This window comes from Neltuma alba, unplaced genomic scaffold (assembly GCF_004799145.2).
Source record: "Neltuma alba isolate B1F8T4 unplaced genomic scaffold, ASM479914v2 tig00007970_pilon, whole genome shotgun sequence".
NCBI lineage: Eukaryota > Viridiplantae > Streptophyta > Magnoliopsida > Fabales > Fabaceae > Neltuma > Neltuma alba.
Window position 1 is genome coordinate 25,057 of NW_021634916.1, and position 24,628 is coordinate 49,684.

Sequence of the window (24,628 nt, forward strand, 5' to 3'; positions counted from 1 at the left end):
TGGATGCTTGATATAAAAGTTACTTAACTAATTTGAATAAGTAAAAAAATTAGTTAAATTAAAGGTTAAAGTATATATTCAGTCATTTGACTTTATAAAGAGTTTCAATTTTGTCCTTTAACTTTAAAAAGTATACTTTTAGTCATTTAATCCTAAAATTGTTAACAAAAAAAATAATGACATTGAGATCTTAAATGTTGATAAAATATTTTCACATGCTAACATATTAAGTTTAATTTTCAAAATAACTGTAATTGTTACAAAAAAACCATAATCTATGTCTAACAATTTTAGAATTAAAAGACCAAATGTATGCTTTTTAAAATCAAGCGATCAAATTAAAACTTTGTATAAAGTTAAAACTAAATGTATACTTTAGCCTAAATTAATTATTTGTAATAAATATAAGTTGATTTTCTTAAAGTATGCTTTTAATCATGATTATCTTTGGATGAAAACCTACCCTTACTATGTGTAATCAATAGGGATACTTTAAAGAATAAATTATAAATATGGGTGATAAAATGGATTGAGGTATTATATTTAGGACAAAATCTAATATCAACTAGTTCTTATATTAATGATTCAAGATAGTATATTAATGTGGCATTTATGAGATTAATTGAAAATAATCTATATTTGACGTATTCCAGCTAATCATCCATGTCATATTGATTTACCATTTGATAGCTTTGATTTAACTAATTTGTAATTATATCCCTATTTATAACAATAATAAATCTTAACTCACCATCTTGAGTCAGCTACATGGATCGTAATATTATACTAAAAGACTCTATGTGTGAATTGGTAAACAGAGAGAAGCTCACGGTGGTCAACAAAACAATATATAAATATAAAATATGTGCCCCGCCCGCGCGCTCGCGCGTCTATATATGGATCCACGCGGAGTACTATGTTTGACAGATCTTATGAACGTTGACCTGGCAATTCACGCGGAAGATGTTAATCAAGCTTTCCTGCACGATCAACGGCACTACCAAATTGAAATATTAAAGCCTAATTAAAGGGTGTTTTATGCTTTCCATTCTTCATTAATTATAGTTCCCTTCAGTGTGATTGAGCAGTGAAGAGATTTTTCCAATGCATTGAAACATAATGACATGTGCCAATGCAGAAGCTTAATTGGTACAGATAATCAGATCGTTAGACAATAACTTAACTCTCTTACCTCAAAATCAATACAGTGTGCTAGTCAACTTATATATAATATTTAACATGAATTGGCCTCTTAATATGTGTATGTATCACTTTTTGCTCACCGCCTCAAAGAGATATATATATATATATATATATATATTTGCCAACATTTTTATATTCATATTAATTACAGCTGCTTTAGTAATTAAAACCACAATTAAGATACTCACCCTAGTTGTAGGTTTTTTTAATGAAAATGGTCATTATATATGGTTGTGCCCCTCCATTTGCGAAATACCGATTCATTAGGGTTGTCAGGGATTTAATTACGAAGCCAGAAAGAAAAAAGTCTAAAGGGGCTGCGTTATAATTTCGACAAACTCAAAATAATGCTAAGACATAGATATTTAAGCAAGGGGACCAAACGTATCCATAATTTCAATTTAAGGAGCTACATTAATACGAAATTCTCTCCTTAAATGATTAATACATAGACGAGAGGCTTAGATAAGCGCATTATTTCAAATAATACAAATTAAACTTTTATTTTATTGTTAGAAAATGAAATTACTATTATCTAATTCAACAGTATGGATATGAGATAAACCCCACCATATTGTCCCTTTATATATCACTTTGCTCTATTAATCTGTTTCATAGCTTTATTATTAACTTCACTTTTTGCATTATTCGCCATTATCAATTATTCAATACAATTCCAATTTTTCAAAACACGCACTGTATCATGCATTAATATAACAGGAATTTGAGTTACATGAAAGGTTAGGTTATATATTATTTATTACAGTATCCTACCGCTGTAGTTTAATTTGTTATATTTTACTGTTAAAGAAACTAGTGGAGCACATAAACAGGGAAGTTGAGTTAATTTAATGGGAAAAATTTTAAAATGAGTATGAGTTTAATAAGACTATTTGTATCAATAAAGAAATTTTATTAGCTTTTTAAAACAGAATTATATATGGCAACTTGATTTTTGACTTAATTTTAAGTTTGACTGGCATTTTCGCGTAAAATGTAAATATGGACAAAAAGATCGATGTAGATACAGCTATTCCACAATGAACATTATTGACACGTCTAATTGCATATTTAATACCAAGTTGAAATCCATCAAACAAATTGAGATATGAAAATTAATATAGTAAATCTACGTACTCTATCAATACTCCGAGGACAACAAATAATTAATGCGATAGAGTATATATAATTTTATTTTTCAAACCAAATATAATTTGAAAAATGATTACTTGACCGATTTTCGACAAATCAAATAATTGAGACATGGGAGTATAGACGCAAATTTGGCATTTATGATATTACGCTTTTAAGGTTGGTTTAATTTGTTTTCTCGCCGTCAAGAAGTAGAAAAAAGTACACTTGATAGATCTATCAATTTTATCGGTGCCATGTGAAATTAAATACTAACTGATAATTGATTTGCCATTCTTTTATTCTATTTTCTTTTTTCTAAGCATATTTATGTCAAACTTTTCATTAATAATTGATAACTAGTTGAAAAAACATATTCGTGTATTTCCTTTGAATAAGAATATTCTTGTCAGCATACATTTAACAAGTGCAATAATTTTTTTACAATATATGCATAGTTTGATTCTATCTATACAAATATTGTTCGAAACATTTCAAAATTGGATGGCAACCTTGCACGAAGCTCATGAAAAACCAAATGCGAATCACACGACAGAAAGTATTGGAAACTAAAATAATAACATAAGTTGCAGATTTACAAGTTATTAATTCCACAAGTTTCTTAGGAAAAAAACCATGATCAAATCATCAAATCCTATATTTTTCCAATGTGAATGACCAATCCAAGAGTTCTAAGAGTGCCATCGGTTGCACTATCAACATTTACAAGGAAGAACTTTAAAAGATCATCCTCATATCCTTAATGTAAGACTTATTTTGTAATATAATTTGCACTATAAAATGGATTGTACATTTGAAACCAGAGGAAATAGTAACTTTTTGGTACTATTTTTAGAAGATTTCCTTCCTATTCAAACGCAGCTGTAAAGTTACATTGATTGTGAGAGTGCCATCCTGAGATTTCTAGCGAGCTCTTTCCCGCCCAAGTTGAACTCATCCTCCATCTGCAATAATAATACATAATCAAATCTAAAATCAGATTAATTAGATTCTTATTCTCCAATAACGCAACAAGTGACATATAATTTCCATTCTGAGTTTTATTAATCACAAATTAACAATTAAATTTTACATTAATGACAAAATGTACCTCAGCTATGATGGTGATGTCCAGAATGGAAGTCCCAAATGGCATCACGCTGCTATTTACCACAGACAAGTGGAATTTTTCTATCTCCTTAATTGTCTTCACCATTATTCCTTCTTGTTTCTCGCATTGGACCCGAATTAACACGTTCTTGTCTGAAACCCTTGCTTCAACATCTGCTTCTGCTACTGTTCTATGAGATTCTGAGGGATCAAGGAAGTTTTTGATATTGTCTGATGAATTATTAAACGACATGTCCGTAGATATCAGCTGAGACTTCTTAACAAACACCAAGGATTCTCCAGTTTTCTTCTTCGTCTGTTCTTCCAATATTTTCACTTGTTCTTGAAGCTGCTTCACGTGCTTTATAGCTCCCTCCAGCACAGAAGCCTTATCCGCCTGGAAAAAAAAAAAAGAGATATGTTCAGAAAGAAGACAAGCAACATGGATTTGAGTGATTTATAAACAAGTGAAATAGTTATGTTCTGATAAAGTTAACCCTTTTGAGGCCAGGAATTAGGGCTGAAAGAGCAATGAAGTGCTGGGTGATCTTTCCTCTCCTTATTCTCTCGGCAAGTAAGTGATCTTGTTCTCGAGTGTTTCTACCCTCCGCCATGCCTCTTTCTTTAATTCTTGTTTGAATCTGCAAGTACCCCTTTGAAGGGTCATCAAAAGAAGCCTTGTCTTGTAGCATGAAGACAGAATTTGAACTTGAAGGATTGCTCGTGATGATGCCATTTTCGGAGTTGAAGGTATCTGTATTATTATTATTATTATTCCAACTAGTTCCAAAGTTCTCATGTGATGCACTGCCTAACAATTCATGAGCCCCAAAAGCAAAACTGAAATCACCAGCTATTGCCTGTCAACATGTATATTCAGAAACTGATCAGATTATGTCAACAAGTGTTAATTACAATTGATCAAGGGCATAAAATAATCATGGTCTGATGAATTACCAAATCCTGGAACAAGCTTTCCCAGGATTCCTCCATCGATTCCATTTGGGCTTGTAATATCGATCTGTTTCAACTATTCAAAACTCGAAGTCAAAGGATGGTATAAATTCCAAATTATGAAAACCTAAACAAACGTTTAATCATTCATATAGACATACCAATCAAGCAGAGAGGACTAGGGCATAGTCATAGTGGCCATTTGGGTTTGTATGCTTCATTAATCTACGCAGCTTAAGGATTTCATAAACCTTCAATTCTCTCTCTATATATATGTGCTACATTTCAGTCATATATGACGTGCTTAAGCTTAATTCTTACACGTAGCGTTTAATTGCTCCACAAATTAATTAAATGGACGCTGGTTAGTCCATGCGCGTTCTTTCTGTATGTTTTGACGAATTGAAGTGATATTAAATAATTGATCGTTGAATTCACATACGTAACAGTACAGTTCTTAATTAACAATTTAAATTAATAAGCAACCCATGCTATATACTCCTCCTATCCTTAATATAAGACCCATTTAACTAATTTGATTAGATTAAGGAATTTAGGTAAGTTAGTTAATTATAAGAAATGTGACACATTTTTCCTAAAATACCATAATCATCTTTCTTAATACCCCATCTTCCTCTTCTACTTGATTATGGTTGAGGAAGTATCTATAGGGGTAATTTAGAGAAAATTGATAAATATGATAAATGGGTCTTATATTTAGGACCAAAACTAACTCAACAATTGGGTCCTATATTAAGGACCGGAGGAGTATATATATATATATATATATCTTGGAAAGCACATGCAATATATGTACACACATATTTTTTGTTTTTGCACACATAGATACGTGTGTGGTGAGTACATACCTTTTTATTTACTTCCTGGTTTTATGATGAATATAAAAATATACGTACAGGAACCCTAAAGTATTATACAATCGTATATGTGATAATGTCCAGATCAAATGTTATCCTTATCAAAATTAAACCAGCCATGAATCTACAATTGACCTTTCCAGTTGATACTTACACGCAATTCATCAGTACATTTCCATCCATATTCATTCCGATTTTCGGATTTGCAGACCACTGATACCATACGGAAGTGATCGATCATGGTTTTCATTTCTTTTCCTTTTTAAAATTAAATGAAGCAATCAGAAAATGATCGTTCGTATATTAATTCAAGTGTACGACTGCATCTTAAATAAATCTAAACTATCTATTATTACACGAAACGGATTGTTAATTATTAATTATATTAAGTATTGTCAATTGTATATTCATGTTTTTTGATATATTTTTCTTTCTTTTTTTATTACTATATATGGTACTTCTTTCGGCCGATAAAAAGCAATCTCAAGTTTAAAGTGACTTGAGGAGAGTTTATACCAAAAAAATCTGATGACCCATCTCCTTAAAAAAATTTAAGGGCATTCTGAAGTTGTGAAAATTATGACATTAAATTGAGGGCACAGTTGAAAAGAAGCACGAAAACATTTTAAACATAAACTAACCTAACATGTTTTCTTGATGTGTGTAAATAATAAAATTGACTCTCATAAAGACGGAGGGTGCATATATTACTAATCTAGGTTTGAGTATTATTGGGTTTAAATAATAATTGGTCTCCCAACATATATAGTTTTTCCACCCTCAATGCTTAATCCTCTTTGCTCAAGTATACCGATTCTCTTGGTCCATTCCACCTTTTAAGCATTATGATAATTATGATAATTTTTCTTGATGCACATCGATTTCAATTATTTAAAATTTATTGGAAAGTGCATTTGATGGATAAACTAGTTCTTTATGTTTAATTTCTTAAAACCACGCTGGATGGATGGAAGTAAATTAGATTAGAAGTTATATTCATTCTTTTTGGGTTTGGGATTTAGAAATCATATTATGCTGTATTTAATTTTAATCCCAATAAATTGTATTAATCGAGTTGAGTATAGGCTTGCTTAATTATGCTCTTCTATTCACATTTGAATCCATTCCTATGGATTTTCTCCATTACGCTTCCTCCGCTTTTAATCAAAAGTGCAAACAAGTAAACACGAACTATTCAAACACAAACTTATAGAACGAATTTTATAGAGTTTTTGGAAACTCTTTCCCGTCAATTTTGGTCTAATATATCTCACTGTCAATTTGTGAGAGCCCGTGACAGTGACCACACACGTATTCAGCAAAAGCTAGCTACTACTCTGGCAGCATCTCTACTTTAAAAACGGTGATACAAATTGAAAAATACAATAATAATAAAATTTGAATGGCTCAAATTAATTTGAGATCGATTATATAACTTGTAAGTACACCTGACGGCACAACTTGCTTCTCTCATGAATTTTTTTGTTCTCCTCATATGCATTCAAAGTAAATTTATGTGTTAAACCTTTGTGTGCATTTGAAGAGAACATGATTTGATTTGGAGAAATATATAAATCAATGCTTCGTAAGTTGTCTTGAACAGGATCTATTCATAAACTGGGCTGAGATCGAACCCCCGGTCATGATCCTGCATTATATTTTCCCCCAAGTATAGAAAAAGAAGGCCAATTAATGAAGTCTCAGTTTTTTATTGTATCTGGCTGCATCATCCGAGTGCGACTCACTTAAAATAGCCACTCGTAGGTTCTTTACGAGTTCCCTCATCGTCAAGCTGCAATCTTCGCCCATCTGCAAAATGTTTGTCAACCATGCTTCACATATATATATCTTGACTCATTAGTTAATATTTGTTTCATGAGACGAGAGGATCGATGATTCCGTACCTGAGCAATAATGGTGACGTCAAGATTGGAGTCCCCGAATGGCAAGACGCTGCTATTGACAACATAAAGTTGCAGATTCTGAATCTCTGCTAGTATTTTCACCAAAAGTCCCTTGTGTTTCTGGCAGTGGATCCGAACCAGTACCTCCTTCTCCAACACTCTTGCTTCCACTTCAGCAAGTCCTTCTTCATCATCGTCATCCTCGAACAGTTGCGATTTCTTCGCTTTAACCACTGATTCAACTCTTCTTTTCTTGTTCTCTTCTTCCAGCAACCTCAGTCGCTCCTTCAGCTCCTTCACGTACTTGATAGCATCCCCAAGCACCGAAGCCTTGTCCATCTGTTTGACAGCATGTTTGCTTTCACATTAATTTCTATACATCTCATATCTTTCATTTATAAAGAATCTATGGAAGGCGTGTGTTGTACCTTTTTGAGGCCAGGGACAAGGGCTGAAAGAGCAATGAAGCTCTGGCTGAGTTTTTCTCTGCGTTTTCTCTCAGCCATGATGTGATCACGGACGTGAGGGATGGGCCTATTATTGATGCTTTGGGTGGATTTGGCCTCAAAGTTATGATTTTGGAAAAACCCATTAGGAGATTGAGCTGAGAAATAATGTATATGATGTGACGGAACCTCTAGCTCCTTGTTTGGCTTCAATGTCGTGGTTGGGTCAAAACCATGAGAAAGGCTGGTGCTGTTGGTATGCGACGAAGTGTTATTATTAGAGTTATCAAAAGACAGAAGTTGAGAAGAAGATGAAGGATCAGATATGGCGGAATAATTCCAACTATTATTGGATTTGAACTGCAAAAGAGGCCCCTCGAGGCTAGTTTCAGCAGTAGTGCATGAATTATACGAAGAATAGCTCTCACAAGACAAAGATGGCTGCAAGTACTGCGCCTGCACAACACTGGCTATGTCATGTTGTGAAATAAACAGATCGTCATCGATAGAGTTCAGGTGGCACAAGGGAAACAAATCGTAATCATCCATTTCCTGCCAAGAATGAGCTAATTGAAATTATTAAATGAAGTATAAAGAAATGTAGTTATTAAATCACTAAGAGTTTGAGTTTCTGCATATACCAAATCAGATAACCAGTTGGCTGGAGATGGTTCCATTGATATGTACGCAAGTGTCTGAATTTCTGCAAGATCAACCTCACCTTACTGTTTTATCTGAAGGAAATAAGCAAGGGACATCCTTAACTTTCATTCCTTCGATCTTTTTATAGCCACAAGACTCATCATGAAAGCAAATCGCAATCTTCCACCTGTCACCCAAATTAAATAATAATTGGTCTTTGAAAAGAATTAAATAAAAACTGGGGAGGGCTGACGAATGGTGGTTATCGTTGAAGCGTTTAAGCTTAGTCTGGGATGATGAGTTGTGATCAAAGAAATTAAATAAGTAGGCTAATAAGAAATTAGCAGCTTGATCCCGCAAGATATGAAGCATCTCAGGGATATGTGTACAAATAGGGAATTCCCGATCATGACTTCTTCATCTTCTATAATACTGCCAACCAGCTGGACACTGCTTCCTTTATTTGATAACAATAATTCAAGGTGTGGCATAGCAGTCAGCCATATATACCTAATTAATCGTTCACATGTGATTTCTTTAATCTTTTTTTTGTGATTTGTAAAGCGTAAGAACATAATATGGTGCTTCCTCTAGATATTTTTATCGTAATAGCTGGGTTTTAAAATTTATGTTTATTTAGTCCCCGAAATGTAAGATATTGGTTATGTGTTTGTTTGTTATCTTTAAAGTTTGTGTAAATATACTTAATATAAAACCTAATTGGAGAATTGTTATTAGTTCTATATATGAGACTTATTTCACATATTTATTAATTTTTTCACAAATTAACCATATTGATATTCTCTTAACAATGATCAAGTAGAAGAGAAATAGAGACAATTGAAAAATACGTTCAGGAAGTTTTAGAAAAAACATATCATATTAACTAATTTAACTATTATTCAAATTAATTAATTATGTATTATATTAAGGACCGAAGGAGTACTATTTACTAGCGTCCAAGTGTTGGTTATCAAATATAAGAAATATTCATATATTTATAAAAATTTAACTACATGATATACAAAAAACAGTTTTAAAATATAATTAATCCTATCTTTTTAATATTTTTTGGTGAAACTATGTATTTCGAAATTTAAAATCTATGAAGATATATGAAGGAATAACGAAGAAACAAAAATAAACAAAATAGCATTGAATCTAATATTATACTTTATTAATATGTTAATATTGATGGCCAAAGAATGCTGGTTTGGAATAGTGATGCAATCATCATATATCATTAGGTAGACACAGCCAATGACTCTCGCCTGGTGCTCTGGTTTCTGGGAATTTCACTCTTCCCGACCTGCGGATTTTTTTAAGGGGAAAAAAACAAGAAAAAATGAAAATGGCAGTTCATGGAAACAACAAAACCATAAATTATACAATTTAATGGTCCACGAGTGACAGGATTTCAGTGGCTCATTTATTTATTTGCAACAAAATCTTTAATAAATAATACTCCTCCGGTCCTAATTATAAGACCCAATTGACTTATTTGAGGAGATTAAGGAAGTAAGTTAAGTTAGTTATTTATAATAAATAAGTGTTGTTATTCCTAAAATATCCTTGCTAATTAAGTATATTGGCTAAAACTATCATTATTAGAAGGATTATCTTGAAAAAAAATACATAAATATAAGAGAGAAAATGAATTGGGTCTTATAATTAGGACCAAATAAAAAGTCAAATTGGGTCTTATAATAAGGACCGGAGGAGTATTAAATAGGATAGAGGAATGATACAGAAATGATCATAGTTCTTCAATTCAATTCGTATACTCATATATATATATATATATATATATATATATATATATAAGATTCCAACTCATAGTTCTGCAAAATAATATAATCAAAACAAACAGATGAGATGGGCATGGATAGCATAAAACGAAGATTACGCATTCCTTTGTGGATGCTAATGATCCTTTTGCTTGAGTTAGAAGATCCAGGCTGACACTATTCTCTCATTTATTTGATTCTCCTTGAAACAAGGTGTTCCAAATTATATTGAAGAATCGTTTAAATCTTCAAACCAAACAGCATAGAAGAATCGATCATATTTTCTGATGAGAACGTAGTGACAGACTAACAGTTCTTGTCTTCCTCTGTTCCCACATGTGGACCCTCAGTTTTTTATCTTTTGTGAATTATTATTATTATTATTATTATTATTATTATTATTATTATTATTATTATTATTATTATTATTATTTATTTCTGAAAGGATATTCATCATGACTATTGCTGCTCCAGTTTTATGCACAGAAAATTCCATTTCAACCACCAAAAGATAAAACAAGATTGATTTTCTTAGGATGAGGTAAACGACATTATTATTTGACCCAAGGAAACAGAATTATTTTTTTTCCTGGTCATTCAATTCAACTTTTCTGGTGATCCTGGGATAAATTTTACTACTACCTCCCATCCTTAATATAAGAACTAATTAATTGATTTGAGTAGATTAAAAAAACTAGTTAAGTTAATTATTTGTAATAAATAAGTATTATCTTTCCTAAATTACACTTACTAATTAAGTATATTAGCTAAAATTACCATTATTACAAGAACTACTTTTAAAAAAAAATAAATAAATATGAGAAACAAAGTAAACTTATGTCTTATATTTAGGACCAAAATAAAAATTAAACAAGCTTTTATACATATTAAGGACCGGAAGTAGTATTATAATTGCTGCAATTTCATTTATCCTCAGTTATTCAAGTTCAACTTCATTTTATATTTTGCACACCATAAATATCAGAAAATGCCTTTCACTGGGATCACAGGCGATCCATGTATTCGACACTAGATTAAACAATGTGCACCTTACACAATACTAACAATTTGCGCAGATAAAGGCGAATGCACCACAAAGTGCCGATCCCAAGCTTGAAATACCACTCACATCCACACATCAATCTGAACAGCTTCTCTACTGTGCAGACAGAAAAGATAAATTTACAATTCAATATAATTAAAATAAAAAAAGGGCCCAGTCAATTAGAGGGAGCGGAGATGCAACGAGGAAATACCAGAGAAGCCGACCTGCTCGCAGTCTCTGGTTGGTTCTTAACGTTTAAAGGGGCATTAAAAGTTGATATCTTCTAAAAAACAGTCCCTCCATACAGCTGGTGAAGCTAAAAATTCCTGTATCCAAGGCCTCTAACAGAAAATAAGCAAGAAGTTTCATGACCAAGTTATTTTGTCCTCCTAATTCAAGTCTACAAAACCATAGATGACTCCTCACCAAGAAGAAATTCAAAATAACTCAGTTTTTCTGTTGAGTCCAGATCTTCACGGTTTTATCAGTGCCCAGAGCACCCGAAGCAATCATGTTCTCTGTAGGGTGACATGACACAGATATAACAGCATCGGAGTGACCTTCCAATTTCTGAACTATTTTCCTCGTTTGCAGTTCCCACAAGTATATAGAGTTATCTTCAGAACCACCAACAACATACTTCCCATTTGTTATAGAGAAGGCAGCGGAAATGCAGTATTTTGAATTAACATGGCCAGTGTATGTCTTCAGAAACTTCCCAGTTGAGTAGTTCCACAGCCTCTGCAACATTAATAATGAAAATTCCCATATAAAGACGGGAACATGAAAAGTAAACTCACTGGATTCTCAAATATTAATAAAGAAGTTTTTTGCTTCTGTTGTAGTGAACCAAGGCAGAAAGAAAATTGACTACTCAGTCAAGGAACAAGAAAACAAACAAACTAGGCAAATGGCTGGAGGTAAACTCACGCAATAAAATATCTTGTGCACAACGGAGAATCCAATAGAGAAACTGAACATGAAAAACGATTTGTTTTGCTTTCCAATACAGCAATGCTAGAAAATAAGAGTGTATATCATATGCAGCCAACATATTCCAAAATCTAAGTTGAATCTGAAACTCTAGATTAAGATACAAAAGTATTCACAAGAACATTCAGTAGTCAAGTACCATATCTCCATTTTTAAAACCCATATTTTCAGCAGTTCTGCCAGGTTTCTGAAGGCAAATCTGTGAAACACATGGATATAGCGAGAACAGAGTACGAAACTTTCTACCAAATTTACACCATAATGGTCAGTTCAAATCCAGGAACAAAGTAGTGTAAGATTCTAAGCAATGTGGGTTCTAAAACAGAAAAAGAACAGTATAATCAGCTCGGGTGCATTTTGCAGAACACAGATTATTAGCAATTTTTAATCCTGCACTATCTAATATGGCAAACAAACAACTGAGGAAATCTGGGATTGAGATAGCAACAAGCTGAAGCAATCTTTCTTCTCATGGAGAAGGAAATAAATTACCAGGATAATGAAAAACATGTGGAGTCAAATTAATTAGTTACTATTGAACAACAAACCAAAAAGATTCCAACAAACAGAAAATACAGCAATTTAGGGTCTAGGCGGAGGACAGAAATAATTGTTGGTTCAGAGATTCTTTCTTTTGGAACTCTCTCAACACACGGGAAGGAAACAAACTTCTACGATGAGAACAGCTTACAAATAAGTTTAGTCTATCACCATTAATCTACAAAATCTGGATATTCTAACAAGTCGAAAAAAGAGCAAATGAGCCAAATGATCATATTAAGCCAAATCTCGAAATAGCTTAAATGAGTCTACTATACACACTTGATTAATTTCATGAATGCCTCTTAAGGTGATGAATAAACATGAAAAAGGACGGCTCCAACAGCTCCAACGTATAAGGAACACGTATAGTCAGCTAAAAACACACAATGTCGTTGAAAAACTAATGCTGAGAAGATATAAACTAGCTATTCAATTTGAATCAGATAAAGAAAAAATTAAGTAGAAGTACCAGAGTGTTGTCCAATGTCCCAACAAGAATAAACTTTCCATTGGGCGAAAATCTGACGAAGGAAACAGGAGGATTCTCATCATCGATCAAAGTCTTCATGCAATGGCCAGTTGAGGCATCCCAAATCCGACAGAGCCCATCATAGCTGCTGGAAACAATGAGGGAGCCGTCCCGATTGAAATCCACAGCAGTAACGGGATCAGAGTGAGCTGGAAGGACCTTCAAGCACTTTCCGGACTTGACATCCCAAACCCGAACAGTCTCGTCGAAGGAACCCGAAACGATGACGTTGGATTGAGGATTGAAGTTGACACAGAAGACGTAATTAGTGTGGCCATGGAGGGTTTTGATGAGCGAGCCAGTAGGAACGTCCCACAAGCGAAGGGTCTTGTCATCAGAGGCGGAGACAAGAAAACGAGAGTCGGAAGAAAAGGCCAAGTCGGAAACGCCCTGGTCGTGGCCCTGATACTCCTGCATAGGAGAGAGGATGAGGCTTTCGGAATCGGAATCGGATTTGGTAAAGCCATAAGTTCGGAGGGTCTTGTCGGCGGAGGAGGACGCAAGGAGACGGCCGTTCGATGAGAATTTAACAGCGGAGACGGCGCGCTTGTGACTAGTTAGGGTTTGCGAAAGAGTATAGGGCTTGAACGTCTCCGTAGAGTCCGTCGACATTTGAAAGATCTTAACGAGGTTTCGAACACTTGCGCTTTGAGAGGTTTTAGGAATCTAACATCAATATTAATGGCAATGACTGAAGATTCAGGCCAGAGACCAACCAAGCCGTCCCGAAGCAGAGCTCCAATAAGCAACTTTGGCGAATTTCAGACGCCTCCCGGCTCAAATCTCGACGCGGGATTCATCCGTTATCCAGTGACGTCAGAAATTTCAGGCCCGAAAAGAACAGCAACGTCGGATCAGCATTCAGCAACCTTCATTCTCATCCGAGTCAACATCATTGTCATCATCCACGTCATGCTAGTCAACAGCCATGTCACCATGTTTTCATCCACTAAGCCCCCTGTACTCTCCTAGTCATCATCCACGTCACCCATTGGACCTTTTTAGGTCACGTCATGGGTTTTTGGGCTTTGCAATATTTTACCCGGCCCAATCTCCCAACAAACTAGGACTTCTTTTGCCGGGGAAAAAAAACATGAAGTATAAAGGGACCACTATCGAGAATGACATACTTACCCTTGTTGGAAAAAAAAACATAAAAATAAAAATCCAAGATCAATGTTAGTTTAAACTTTAAACCATTTGCTTGTTGTGGTTTTGAGAATAATAATCTATAATAATGAACCGAGCACATGGATGCATCTAGATTTACTTCTTTTTTTGGGGGGGGGTTTTTTTAATTTTTTTCCCCCTCTTTACTAGGTAAGGGGAAATCTTAAAAGAAGGAAAAAATTTATTTCCCGAATAAGTATACTAATTTGAATAAAATTTTTGTGAGAGATTCAAAATGTAGGTTCTAGTAGTAAAAAATATATAGATTATTTGAAAAGTTAAAACAACGATGATAAAATAAAGAAATATGCAAAACCCAATGCAAGTGGCATTATCATATAACTTAGGAATGTATAAAGAAATTATATTGTTTATAAATTATTAATAGAATGGCCTGTATCAATTTTCATATTGTATTTACTTGCTCGTGTGTCTATATATCAATAGATAATGCCAAGAGTAAAAAAATTATTATATGTAAGATATTAGTGAAAATTAATACTACCTTAAGCCTTTAATATAAAATATAATTTATAGTTTAAGTTGAATTAAAAATAAATCTTATATTAAGCATGTAGTAATATATAATAGCCAAACATTATAATATGGAGAAGTGGCGGAGACATGAGAAGCGGGAGCTACGCCCCCAACTTTTGAAATTTTTTTAGTAATATGCGGGGTTATATATTTTCGTCCCCAGAACAGAGCATTTTGTATATTTCATACTCCTTTTCGATCCTTAATATAAGACCCATTTAACTAATTTGATTAGATTAAGAAAGTTAGGTAAATTAGTTAATTATAAGAAAAGTGACACATTTTTCCTAAAACACTATAATCATCTTTCTCAATACCCATCTTCCTTTTCTACTTGATTACGGTTGGGGGAGTATCCATAAGGGTAATTTAGAGAAAATTAAAAAATATGATAAATGGGTCTTATATTTAGGATCAAAACCAATTCAAGAATTGGATCCTATATTAAAGACCGGAGGAGTACTGACATGCTTTACTCAATTACTAAGCATGCATACAATGATATTTAAAAAAAAAAAATTCCTCTCTTCTATAGGAAGTGTTTATTTAATTTGAATATATTAAAAAAATTAAATAAATTACTTAAGCATAATATTTGTAAACCTAATTTCTTTAAAATAATCACGTATAATATTAGATTATATAACAATTTATGAGTTAGGTAAATTAATTAAAAAAAATATAAATATAAGAAATAAAATGAATTAAGATATTACATTTAATACCAAAATCTAATTAGAAGTAATTTTTTTTACTCTAAGAAAATAAATGCTAAACATAAAATATAACTTGCTTTTCATAAATATAAACAAATATCCAAAGTGTTTTAAAAAGCTCTACTATATAAAAAAAAAAAAAAAAATCAGTTTCCTCGCTGTAACTGTGAGAATTAGTTTGCATGCCATGGAGTGGCTTTATTTTCTCTATTGATTACCATCTCCGAAGTCCTAGAGCGTCAAGGGTTAATTTTTCTGGTATTACATTAATATCTATGTGCGTGTTAATTAAAAGAGTTATATGCCTGTACGTTCTTGCATTTTGCCTCGTCCACAGTCTCGATACAGTTTGGGAGAAGATCAGCTAATTACTAGTTGTTAATCATTGGCTTTTAAGCTACTTTTCTTAACTAAGCTGCTCGTAATTCAAAAATGCTTATCTAATAAGTAATTACTATTTCTGATCCTTTTAAAAACTAGTTTGATATTTAATCTGATTATAAATATAAGACTATAATTTACTTTATTTATTATATTTATTTATTTTTTTCAAAGTACTTCTTGTAGTTGCATATTTTAAAAGGTTCATCAAATGGTAGATCTAGCTAATATATAAAGTGCCTGTTTGGCAGGGCGTTTGTGGAGCTTAAAAGTAGCTTATTGGTACCATAAGCTCGATCTGCAATTTTGACCTGTTTGGCATGGCTTATGGTTCATCGTACTTATGGTTGAAAAGTAAGATTGAATCGCACGATTGGAGAAGCTGCTGTGAGTAGCTTATTTCTGATTTTCACCGTGTTTGTGGGAGTCTCCTTCATTTTATTCTCTCTCTTTCTCTCATATCTGAAAGCATCTCATTTATCCTCCCATCGACAAAAAGCAGAGCATCGCAGCCTCCACCGTGAGCTCCATTGCGTCGTCACCGTGAACGCGTCTACTGTTGTGTCGTCGTGTTTTCTCAACTCTTTTTATCAGAAGCAGCAACGTTAGAAAACAAAGGGTCAAAGGTAGTGATACTGGTGGGCTATAAAGCTTTCATTCAAAAAAGGCTCAGGAGCTTTCATTCATTAGGAAAGAGAAGGAAAAGGAGGGGGGAGAGAGAGAGGGGTGGGCTGGCGTTTTTTTTGTGGGGTGGGGAGCATAAAGAATAAATTTACATAAAAAGCAAATTTATCTTTTATAATAATTATAAACATTCTGGTTTTGAAATAATTTAAATTTATTATATCAACTTATTTTTTTATTATGTTTCACTTCATATTTGAAATATTTCTTATGATTTCTGTGAAGTTTTTATTTTTAATTCACTCATTAAATTTTACTTCTTCATTATATTATCTTAATTCATCTTTTTTCATCTTTCACTTTATATTTAAAATATCTTATATTATTTCTCTAAAATTTTAAAATTTATTCGTTCATTAAATTTGATTTCTTCATATTAAATTATTTTAATTTCATTGTATTATGTGAAATTATTTTTTATCATATTTCATTATTTATTAAAACTCATACTTATTTTGGTCATTTTACAACCAAACTTACTTTTACTCAACTATAATCCAAACAACTTTTTACTAATTTCACTTTTACAAACTAGCTTTTCTGAACTCTAATCCAAACACAATTCAACTTATCCAATTTAGCTTTTACCAATTTCACTTCTCCATAAGCTACCTTTTTAATAAGCTACTTTTCCAATCGCTGATCCAAACGGACCCAAAATTAATAAGGGTAGTTTAGTGAACACAACATGTACTTATTACAAATAATTAACTTAACTAATTTTTTAATCTACTCAAATTAGTTAATTAACTCTTATATTAAACACTAGATGTAGTATTAGCTTTTTATTTAGCAGCAATGCGAATGCTAGGGATCTCAAGGCACCATATCTCCTCTCTCTCTCTCTCTTCCTCTTCAAAAAAACACTCCTAACTACCATATAAGCGCGGAAAAAAAGTGCTGAAAAGTAATTTATATTATTAAAATGTTAAACTTTATTTAATTGAATTTATCCTCCAATTAAGATCAATGTATCTTAATTACTTTAATTTGTCATAATACAATTAATAAGGGTATTTGTGACCAAAAGGAATTTAATACTAGTTACTTTTAGCAAAATGACTTATGTTGGGAACTATAAAAACCTTCTAGAAGATACTGCTTTGGTGCTATTTATATGTTGCCTCCGACATGTTTTATCAAAATAAAAAAAATAAAATTTCATAACTTCTATTTTAAAATTAAATAATTTTTTAACTCTAACCCCATTTAATGTATACTTTTTTGAAAAACAATATTAGTGATCTACATACTAATAAATAAGGAATAAAGTAATATATTTATGTTAAAAATTTAATACTCCTCCGGTCTTTAATATATGACCTAATTGTTAAGTTGGTTTTGGTCCTAAATATAAGACCCATTTCTCATATTTATCAATTTTCTCTAAACTACCCTTATAAATACTTACTCAATCATAATCAAATAAAAGAAGAAGAGGGGGTATTAAGAAAAATGATCATGGTATTTAAAAAAAAAAAGTATCACATTTCTTATAATTAACTAACTTACCTAATTTTCTTAATCTAATCAAATTAGTTAAATGAGTCTTATATTAAGAACCGGAGGAGTATTTCTTACAGGGAGTATATTATTTATGATATGTGATTAGTGGGTATTCTTTATATTTTGTATTTAGGTCAATACAATCTTTGATCCCTCAAATTTATTCTTGTTTGATTTTTAGTTTCTTAAATTTCAGATAATAGGTTTTAGTCCCTTTAAAAATAAAATGGCTCAAGTCTTTATTGAATTATAGGAATCAATACTTTAAATGAAAAAAAATTGAGATACCAAAATTTATGATTTGAAATTTGAGAGACCAAAACCTATAGTTTGAAATTTAAAGGACCAAAATCAAAATGAGAACAAATTTGAAAGACCCAAAATTATATTAATATTTTATATTTGATATAAATATATTAATTGATTTGAAGAAAAAAATTTTGCGTGAAAATAGGGCAGAGGGATCTTCTTGCAATTACTACTTTTGGGCACTAACGTTTTAAATTTAATAGAAACTTAAGTGTTTCTAGGATTATTTAATTTAACCTGTATTTCGATTTACGTAACTGTTCCAATAATTTGATTTTAAAAGGAAAGAATTTTTATTTAGGAAAAAATATATTAAGATCCCACTCAAGAAAAATAAATATAAAAAAATTTGTTAAAATTTAGTATTTAGACAAGTGAAATTTCTTATAAAATCTTTTACAATGAGACTCTTTAGACTTTATCTTAATATGATGATTTTAAGAAGACTTTTTATATTTGTTTATTTTGAATGCAATCTTAATGCAAATTTATGAAAAGGTTCAGGCTCCATTGAATTGCAATTATGGTGGCTTCCAATTAAAATAAAACAGACTTATGTAGAATTTATACCGAAAGCTTTTATGCGTACAAAATCTTGGTTTGATTTATGATTGGGACTTTTAGAAGAAAGAAGTTAATGTACCCAAAAAAAAAAAGAAGAAGAAGAAGAAGAAAGAAGTTAATATTTTTACCTCCGGTCCTAAATCCTAATTATAAGAACTAATTGACTAATTCTAGGAGATTAATAAAAGAAGTTAAGTTAGTTATTTGTCATAAATAAGTGTTATCTTTCTTAAAATATCTTTGCTAATCAAGTATGTTGGCTATAACTACTATTGTTAGAAAGACTATCTTGAAAAAAATGCATAAATATTAGAGACAAAATGGATTGGGATCTTATATTTAGAACCAAAATAAAAGTCAAACGAGGTATTGTATTAAGGACCAGAAAAATTTAAAAAATCTTATGAAGTCCTTAAGAAATAAATTTGATTATTTATATATTTATTCAAAATTAAATTAAAATCACTTCTAAATTTTGTTCTCGTTTAAAGTATACTACCTCCGCTACTAATTATAAGATTTCGTTTATATCTAATTCTAATTTACTACTAAAAATTTAAAAAATCTTATTGAAGTCCTTAAGAAATAAATTTGATTATTTATATATTTATTCAAAATTAAAATCACTTCTAAATTTGGATCTCGTTTAAAGTATATTATTTTCTGTTCTAATTATAAGAACCCATAATTAGCACTAGAGATAGTATATCGGATAGATTTGCCCAAAAGAGGAACAAGTATACATATGCACTGAACTGGATCAATTAACTTAATAAGGAATAAAAAACTATAAAAGGCATACCTAAAATAGAATCAAGAGGGGAAGGGACTAGGGAGAGGTAACGTTATCTCCACATGTCACACCTTGATTGGCTGGTGGGATATTCCCACATGAAGATTAATCCATATGAAATATCAGAAGTTCAGCGGAATTAGGATGGCTGTTTCACCATCACACGAGCCTCTTTCAAGTTCCAAACGTGAAAATAACAACTCAAGCGATCAATATTGTTCCAGACTTCTAACACTAGGGCCATTCGTTCATATATGATATACATCACAGCCAGTCGATGAAGGGCAATAAACACAAGCCTCTGCTTTATCAGTTTCAGCTTTGGTTCTGAGTTTTGACCATCTCTCTCTACTTTGAATCCTCCTGCTCTGTAATGGAGCTCCCTCTCACACTCACTCCAAACCATTCGGCAACGACATCGTTTTCTGCAGCTCTCGCCCATTGCTCATCCAAGCTCTGGGATTACCAACCCAGGAAGAAGAGGATGTCCTTTGACGCGGCTAAGATTTCTGTACGCTGTGTTAAGGCTTCTGCGGAGCAAAGTGGCGAGAGAATCGAGGAGGGGGAGAACCGGGTCAGGTTTACAAACCCGGCTATGGAGGTCACCACATTGAATCGAACGTTCAACGACGCAGATTTCCCTGTTTGGGAAAAGATTGGTGCTGTCGTCAGGCTCAGCTATGGCATCGGTAAGCTTCTCAGTCAAACTTAAAAGTATCCATTAAAAGTTGTTTGCTTTAGAAATGAATAAACGAAAGGCTCCTTTTTGTCTGGCTCTAATAGTTAGTATTTGAGTTGGTTGAGTTGATTTTTATGTGTGATGTTTGGTTTCAGGGATATATGGGGCCATGGCTGTTGCGGGGAGTTTTATATGTTCGATCACCGGAATCGATTCCATGGGGGGTTTCCAGTTATCAATAGATGCCATTTTGGAAGGACTCGGATACGCAGCTCCTCCAATTATGGCCCTTTTATTTATTCTTGATGTAAGTTCGTTTCAATTATGGTATAAAGGTCTCCCTGTTTTATTAGTAATTGTATTTCCATGTATTTGTGCGTACCATGGGGTATGCTGAGGACATTTGTAGGGGGAAAAAAAGAACCATTGGTTTTCTTAGCTCATTCACATGCTTAATTATAGGATGAAATCGTGAAGCTATCACCTCATGCTCGTGCTATTAGAGACGTGGAAGATGAGGAACTATGGAGCTTTTTTTATGGGATGTCCCCTTGGCAGGTACTTATTTATTTATTTATTTATTCTTTGGACTCACTGAGTGAACTTTATTCTGGTGCAATGATTAAGAATGAATGATTGATTTGATTTTACTCTGCAGTTTATACTGATGGTTGCTGCAAGTTCTGTGGGAGAGGAGCTCTTTTACCGGGCCGCTGTTCAGGTTTGTTCAGATGCTTCTCTAATTGGTTTCATCATATCTTCCTGGACATGTCCCTGAAATATCTTGAGATGAGCTTTGGTTTTGATGGGTACCTAAGTGGGATCTGAAAGCTACCTGCAGTGGTGGGAGAACTAACCTACTTAGGTATTCCATTGAGCATCTTATACTACGTATTGTGGAATTTAGTATCTCATACTACCAAGTTGGCTATTTATGATCCTGAATATAGTTGGCTGATGCTGGTAATTTGGTAGTGCTAAAAATTAGATATATGAACTATTTGGATTACGATGTCAGCTGAATGGTGTATTAATAATGCAACTCTACAGGGGGCATTGGCTGATATATTTCTACGGGGCAGTGATCTGATAGCTGATGCCAGAGGAATGGCATCATTGGTAAATGTCCCATTCTTTATTTTTGTTTGGGCTTTTGCCAAAACAAATTGTCTCTCATTGATCGGTTCAGTGACAGTTTGATTTATTTGCGAATTGCAGACAGGTGTGTTGCCACCTTTTGTTCCATTTGCTCAGGCATTTGCTGCTGTGCTTACTGCTGTCCTTACTGGTTCTCTTTATTATGTGGCTGCCTCTCCTAAAGGTTATCTTTTGTTGTTGTTATTCTCAGATTTTCCCAATCTTCTGTGTTACTTTTGTTCAAACTGGATTATTTATTGCCTCTGACAAGTTTTCTTCCTTAATCTTTCTTTCAGATCCCACTTACGTCGTGGCACCAGTATTACAATCTCGCTCGGGTCGTCAAGATTTGAAAAAATTGTTTGAAGGTTCTATCCTTTTTCTCCTATTAGCTAAACGTGCAAGCTGACTTAATTGCGTTTGGATATTATTGCTTTGTTAAAATTCGAGAGAAGTGAAGCTACTTAGTTTTCATTGGAAGTAGGGTTGTCATGTACCTCACAGACCATTCACCTGATTTATGAATATTGGAATCCCTTTTTGGCAGTGAGTAACAAATCTCTATGGATAAATTTTTGGTCTCTCAAGTTTTAAATTATAGATTTTGGTCCCTCAAGTTTCTTTTCATTTAAAATATTGATCTTTATAATTCAATAAAAACCTGGACCATTTGGCCCCTTGAGGGACCAAGACCTATGGTTTGAAGCTTGAGGGACCAAATCTCTATAGATAAATTTTTATAAGCAGTTATTAGTTCCCTGGAGATGAAATTACCTGTAGTTATCTTCAATGGAGATGAAGATTAAACTGTTTCTCAGTCGTTAGTTGTCAATTAGGAAGGTTCCGTTTGGTTGAGAAAATGAAACGAAAGTCTAATGGGATCTTCTCAATATGGTTTTCTTGTACATTTTCAAGCTCCATTAATGTCTGTTTCTGGTGTTGCAGCATGGTATGAGAAAAGGCAAATGAAGAAAATCTATTCCCCACTTCTGGAAGGATTGCTGGCTCTCTACCTAGGTTTCGAATGGATTCAGGTATCCTGAATTTGCTTATTCTCTATAATTAACAGTACAAACACGCTCCTTAACAGTTACACTTCAAAAATCTGAAATTGACGCCCTTTAAACTTCCACGCTTCAGCTTTTAAAACCTTGTATCAGTTTCCCGTTAATGGAGATACTACTTGTCCCTTTCTCCTGTCACTTGGCTTGTTTCCATTATTAAGTGAAACAATGGAGACATGCCACGTGATATATAGAATGTGAAAGTTTCAGAGGCTAATGTTCCTGGTTTCAAAGTCAAAGGATGTTTTTAAATGCAGAGAACGGAACTAATTGTGTCTTTACTTTAATGAACATGTGACAGACAAATAATATTCTGGCTCCCATAATCACGCACGGCATATACTCTGCTGTTATACTGGGGCATGGCCTTTGGAAGATACATTATCACCGGCGGAGGCTGCGGCAAAGGATCCAACAGCTCAAATTAGAAGAAGAACAAAATTCCAACTAAATTTTGAAATGCTCTGTGTTTGTCGTATAACTGTAGAGTTGGGGGCTAAGAAATGTATAGTTTGTGTGAGAGTTGTAATCATGTATATATAGGAATATAAGTGTACCATGAATAATAGCCCAAGTCTTCATACATACTTTCTTCAGCACAATTTTGTTTGTCTCTAACACATTGTTGGCTAAAATGATTCTTTCTTTTTAAAATTAGAGGGGTAGACATTACGATTTGCATTGGGTACTCATCAGATCTAGACGTTCTAGATTTAATTTAATTTTAATTTTTTTAAATAATTATTTTAATAAGTATAGATAAAAAATAAAAATATCTCTTAACTATTATTCTTTAAAAATATAATTTTTTTATTTTAAAATAATTATTTAAAAATATTAAATTTGAACTAATCTAAACGGCTCAGATTGCTTATCAGGTGATGAGCACCAAATGCAGAACTCAGACATTAACAGTTAAAGGATGCGAGTGGGATTGATCTGTGGTTTTATCTTATTAAGAAGTTTTCGTGTCACTAAATTGCAAGGTGATGACTGTTAGCTAAAATGATAGAAAAGGAAAACACGCTATTCCTTTTTGGTTTTTTAAGGCAGGTCATATCAGAACCAAAAGTTTGACTCGAACGAAATTTTGGAGCGGCACGTAAACGAAGCGGATTGCCCTGTTACTTGTCCACAGTTCATTAGGAGGACAAATGCAAAAAGTTGATTTTTTTTTTTTTACTGTTTCCTTCAAGATTGGAAGTTGTCCTTTGTTTAACTACCCATCAATATCGCAGTTAAATAAAAACAATTAGATTTAAAATATTAACTCCCACGGTCTAGAACATCCCATTAAAGTAAATTGAAATTTTCAATTAAATAGAATCAATTCATTAACTCATTAACTCATTAATTGGATAATCATAAGCTCAAGAGAATTAGTTCATAAAGAATGGACTCACTAAAAGTCCCCCATACATTGAACTTCACAAGCATGATCCACTATCATCACGATCATTGTCATGTGACTAGCTCTAGTGGAATAAATTAGTTCCTTCTGAATACTCATAGGGAGAAGTGCTCACTTTTAGTGTTTGATAATACCTTGCACATAATTATCTCAACAGGGTTATATACATATATACTTATCTAATTATAAATATAAAACCAAATTTGTAGTATAAATTATATTATAAAATAAATCTTATATTTATAACTAACATTATAAAATAGGTTTTATATTTGGAATAGACAGAATATGTGGTTGTGCGCGCGCAAAGTTTTAGTTCAAGTACAACTTTGTGTTAGAACTAGGCCTTCTTTACCCAAAAGAAAAAGTGGGCCTTGGTTGGGTTTTGCGAGATTCAAAGTTGGGCCAAAAACCTCTTTAAACTAGAGGGCCAGACATTAATGGTTTGAGGATACAAGTTGGATTGATTTTGTGACTTTTATCTTATTGGAAAATTTTCATGTTACTAAATG

The 24,628-nt window shown here is 32.8% G+C and overlaps 4 protein-coding genes across 8 annotated transcripts; 1 reads left to right on the forward strand and 3 right to left on the reverse strand.

Moving 5' to 3' along the window:
- Positions 1-2,899: 2,899 nt before the first annotated feature.
- LOC114753530 (transcription factor bHLH18-like) lies at positions 2,900-4,641 on the reverse strand. Its single transcript, XM_028942213.1, has 5 exons — positions 4,560-4,641; positions 4,402-4,474; positions 3,942-4,304; positions 3,446-3,841; positions 2,900-3,299 (listed from the first exon to the last, which is right to left on the reverse strand). Exons 2-5 carry the CDS (start codon positions 4,444-4,446, stop codon positions 3,225-3,227), a joined length of 879 nt encoding a protein of 292 aa, XP_028798046.1. The 5' UTR covers positions 4,447-4,474; positions 4,560-4,641; the 3' UTR covers positions 2,900-3,224.
- A 2,034-nt stretch (positions 4,642-6,675) lies between these two features.
- LOC114753527 (transcription factor bHLH25-like) lies at positions 6,676-8,449 on the reverse strand. Of its 2 annotated transcripts, none has more exons than XM_028942210.1 (4): positions 8,268-8,449; positions 7,609-8,178; positions 7,181-7,519; positions 6,676-7,085 (listed from the first exon to the last, which is right to left on the reverse strand). In XM_028942210.1, exons 1-4 carry the CDS (start codon positions 8,301-8,303, stop codon positions 6,966-6,968), a joined length of 1,065 nt encoding a protein of 354 aa, XP_028798043.1. In that variant the 5' UTR covers positions 8,304-8,449; the 3' UTR covers positions 6,676-6,965. The 2 variants fall into 2 exon arrangements, with proteins under 2 accessions (XP_028798043.1, XP_028798044.1); XM_028942211.1 differs by having other exon boundaries at positions 7,609-8,192; positions 8,268-8,327.
- LOC114753526 (uncharacterized) lies at positions 7,600-23,359 on the forward strand. 2 transcript variants are annotated; one of them, XM_028942209.1, is made up of 10 exons: positions 7,600-7,604; positions 20,158-20,514; positions 20,660-20,811; positions 20,967-21,062; positions 21,163-21,225; positions 21,555-21,623; positions 21,723-21,825; positions 21,938-22,009; positions 22,587-22,675; positions 23,007-23,359. In XM_028942209.1, the coding sequence occupies exons 2-10, from the start codon at positions 20,199-20,201 to the stop codon at positions 23,154-23,156; spliced, it is 1,110 nt and encodes a 369-aa protein (XP_028798042.1). In that variant the 5' UTR covers positions 7,600-7,604; positions 20,158-20,198; the 3' UTR covers positions 23,157-23,359. The 2 variants fall into 2 exon arrangements, with proteins under 2 accessions (XP_028798042.1, XP_028798041.1); XM_028942208.1 differs by lacking the exon at positions 7,600-7,604 and having other exon boundaries at positions 20,015-20,514.
- Positions 10,940-13,918, reverse strand: LOC114753528 (COMPASS-like H3K4 histone methylase component WDR5A). 3 transcript variants are annotated; one of them, XR_003741009.1, is made up of 4 exons: positions 13,106-13,918; positions 11,527-11,841; positions 11,312-11,426; positions 10,940-11,214 (listed from the first exon to the last, which is right to left on the reverse strand). XR_003741009.1 is itself a non-coding variant. In XM_028942212.1 (3 exons), the coding sequence occupies exons 1-2, from the start codon at positions 13,775-13,777 to the stop codon at positions 11,548-11,550; spliced, it is 966 nt and encodes a 321-aa protein (XP_028798045.1). In that variant the 5' UTR covers positions 13,778-13,918; the 3' UTR covers positions 11,425-11,441; positions 11,527-11,547. The 3 variants fall into 3 exon arrangements, 1 of the variants encoding a protein (XP_028798045.1); XR_003741008.1 differs by having other exon boundaries at positions 11,312-11,841; XM_028942212.1 differs by lacking the exon at positions 10,940-11,214 and having other exon boundaries at positions 11,425-11,441.
- Positions 23,360-24,628: the final 1,269 nt, after the last annotated feature.

Coding starts and splice junctions, on each gene's coding strand:
- LOC114753530 (XM_028942213.1), bottom strand. CDS start 4,446: ATGGAATCGATGGAGGAATCCTGGGAAAGCTTGTTCCAGGATTTG. Junction 3,842..3,941: donor TAATTCCTGGCCTCAAAAGG/GTTAACTTTATC, acceptor TTTTTTTTCCAG/GCGGATAAGGCTTCTGTGCT. Junction 3,300..3,445: donor ACATCACCATCATAGCTGAG/GTACATTTTGTC, acceptor TTATTATTGCAG/ATGGAGGATGAGTTCAACTT.
- LOC114753527 (XM_028942210.1), bottom strand. CDS start 8,303: ATGGAACCATCTCCAGCCAACTGGTTATCTGATTTG. Junction 7,520..7,608: donor TTGTCCCTGGCCTCAAAAAG/GTACAACACACG, acceptor GCTGTCAAACAG/ATGGACAAGGCTTCGGTGCT. Junction 7,086..7,180: donor ACGTCACCATTATTGCTCAG/GTACGGAATCAT, acceptor AACATTTTGCAG/ATGGGCGAAGATTGCAGCTT.
- LOC114753528 (XM_028942212.1), bottom strand. CDS start 13,777: ATGTCGACGGACTCTACGGAGACGTTCAAGCCCTATACTCTTTCGCAA. Junction 11,842..13,105: donor GGACATTGGACAACACTCTG/GTACTTCTACTT, acceptor TTAATGTTGCAG/AGGCTGTGGAACTACTCAAC.
- LOC114753526 (XM_028942209.1), top strand. CDS start 20,199: ATGGAGCTCCCTCTCACACTCACTCCAAACCATTCGGCAACGACATCG. Junction 20,812..20,966: donor CCCTTTTATTTATTCTTGAT/GTAAGTTCGTTT, acceptor GCTTAATTATAG/GATGAAATCGTGAAGCTATC. Junction 22,010..22,586: donor TTTGAAAAAATTGTTTGAAG/GTTCTATCCTTT, acceptor CTGGTGTTGCAG/CATGGTATGAGAAAAGGCAA.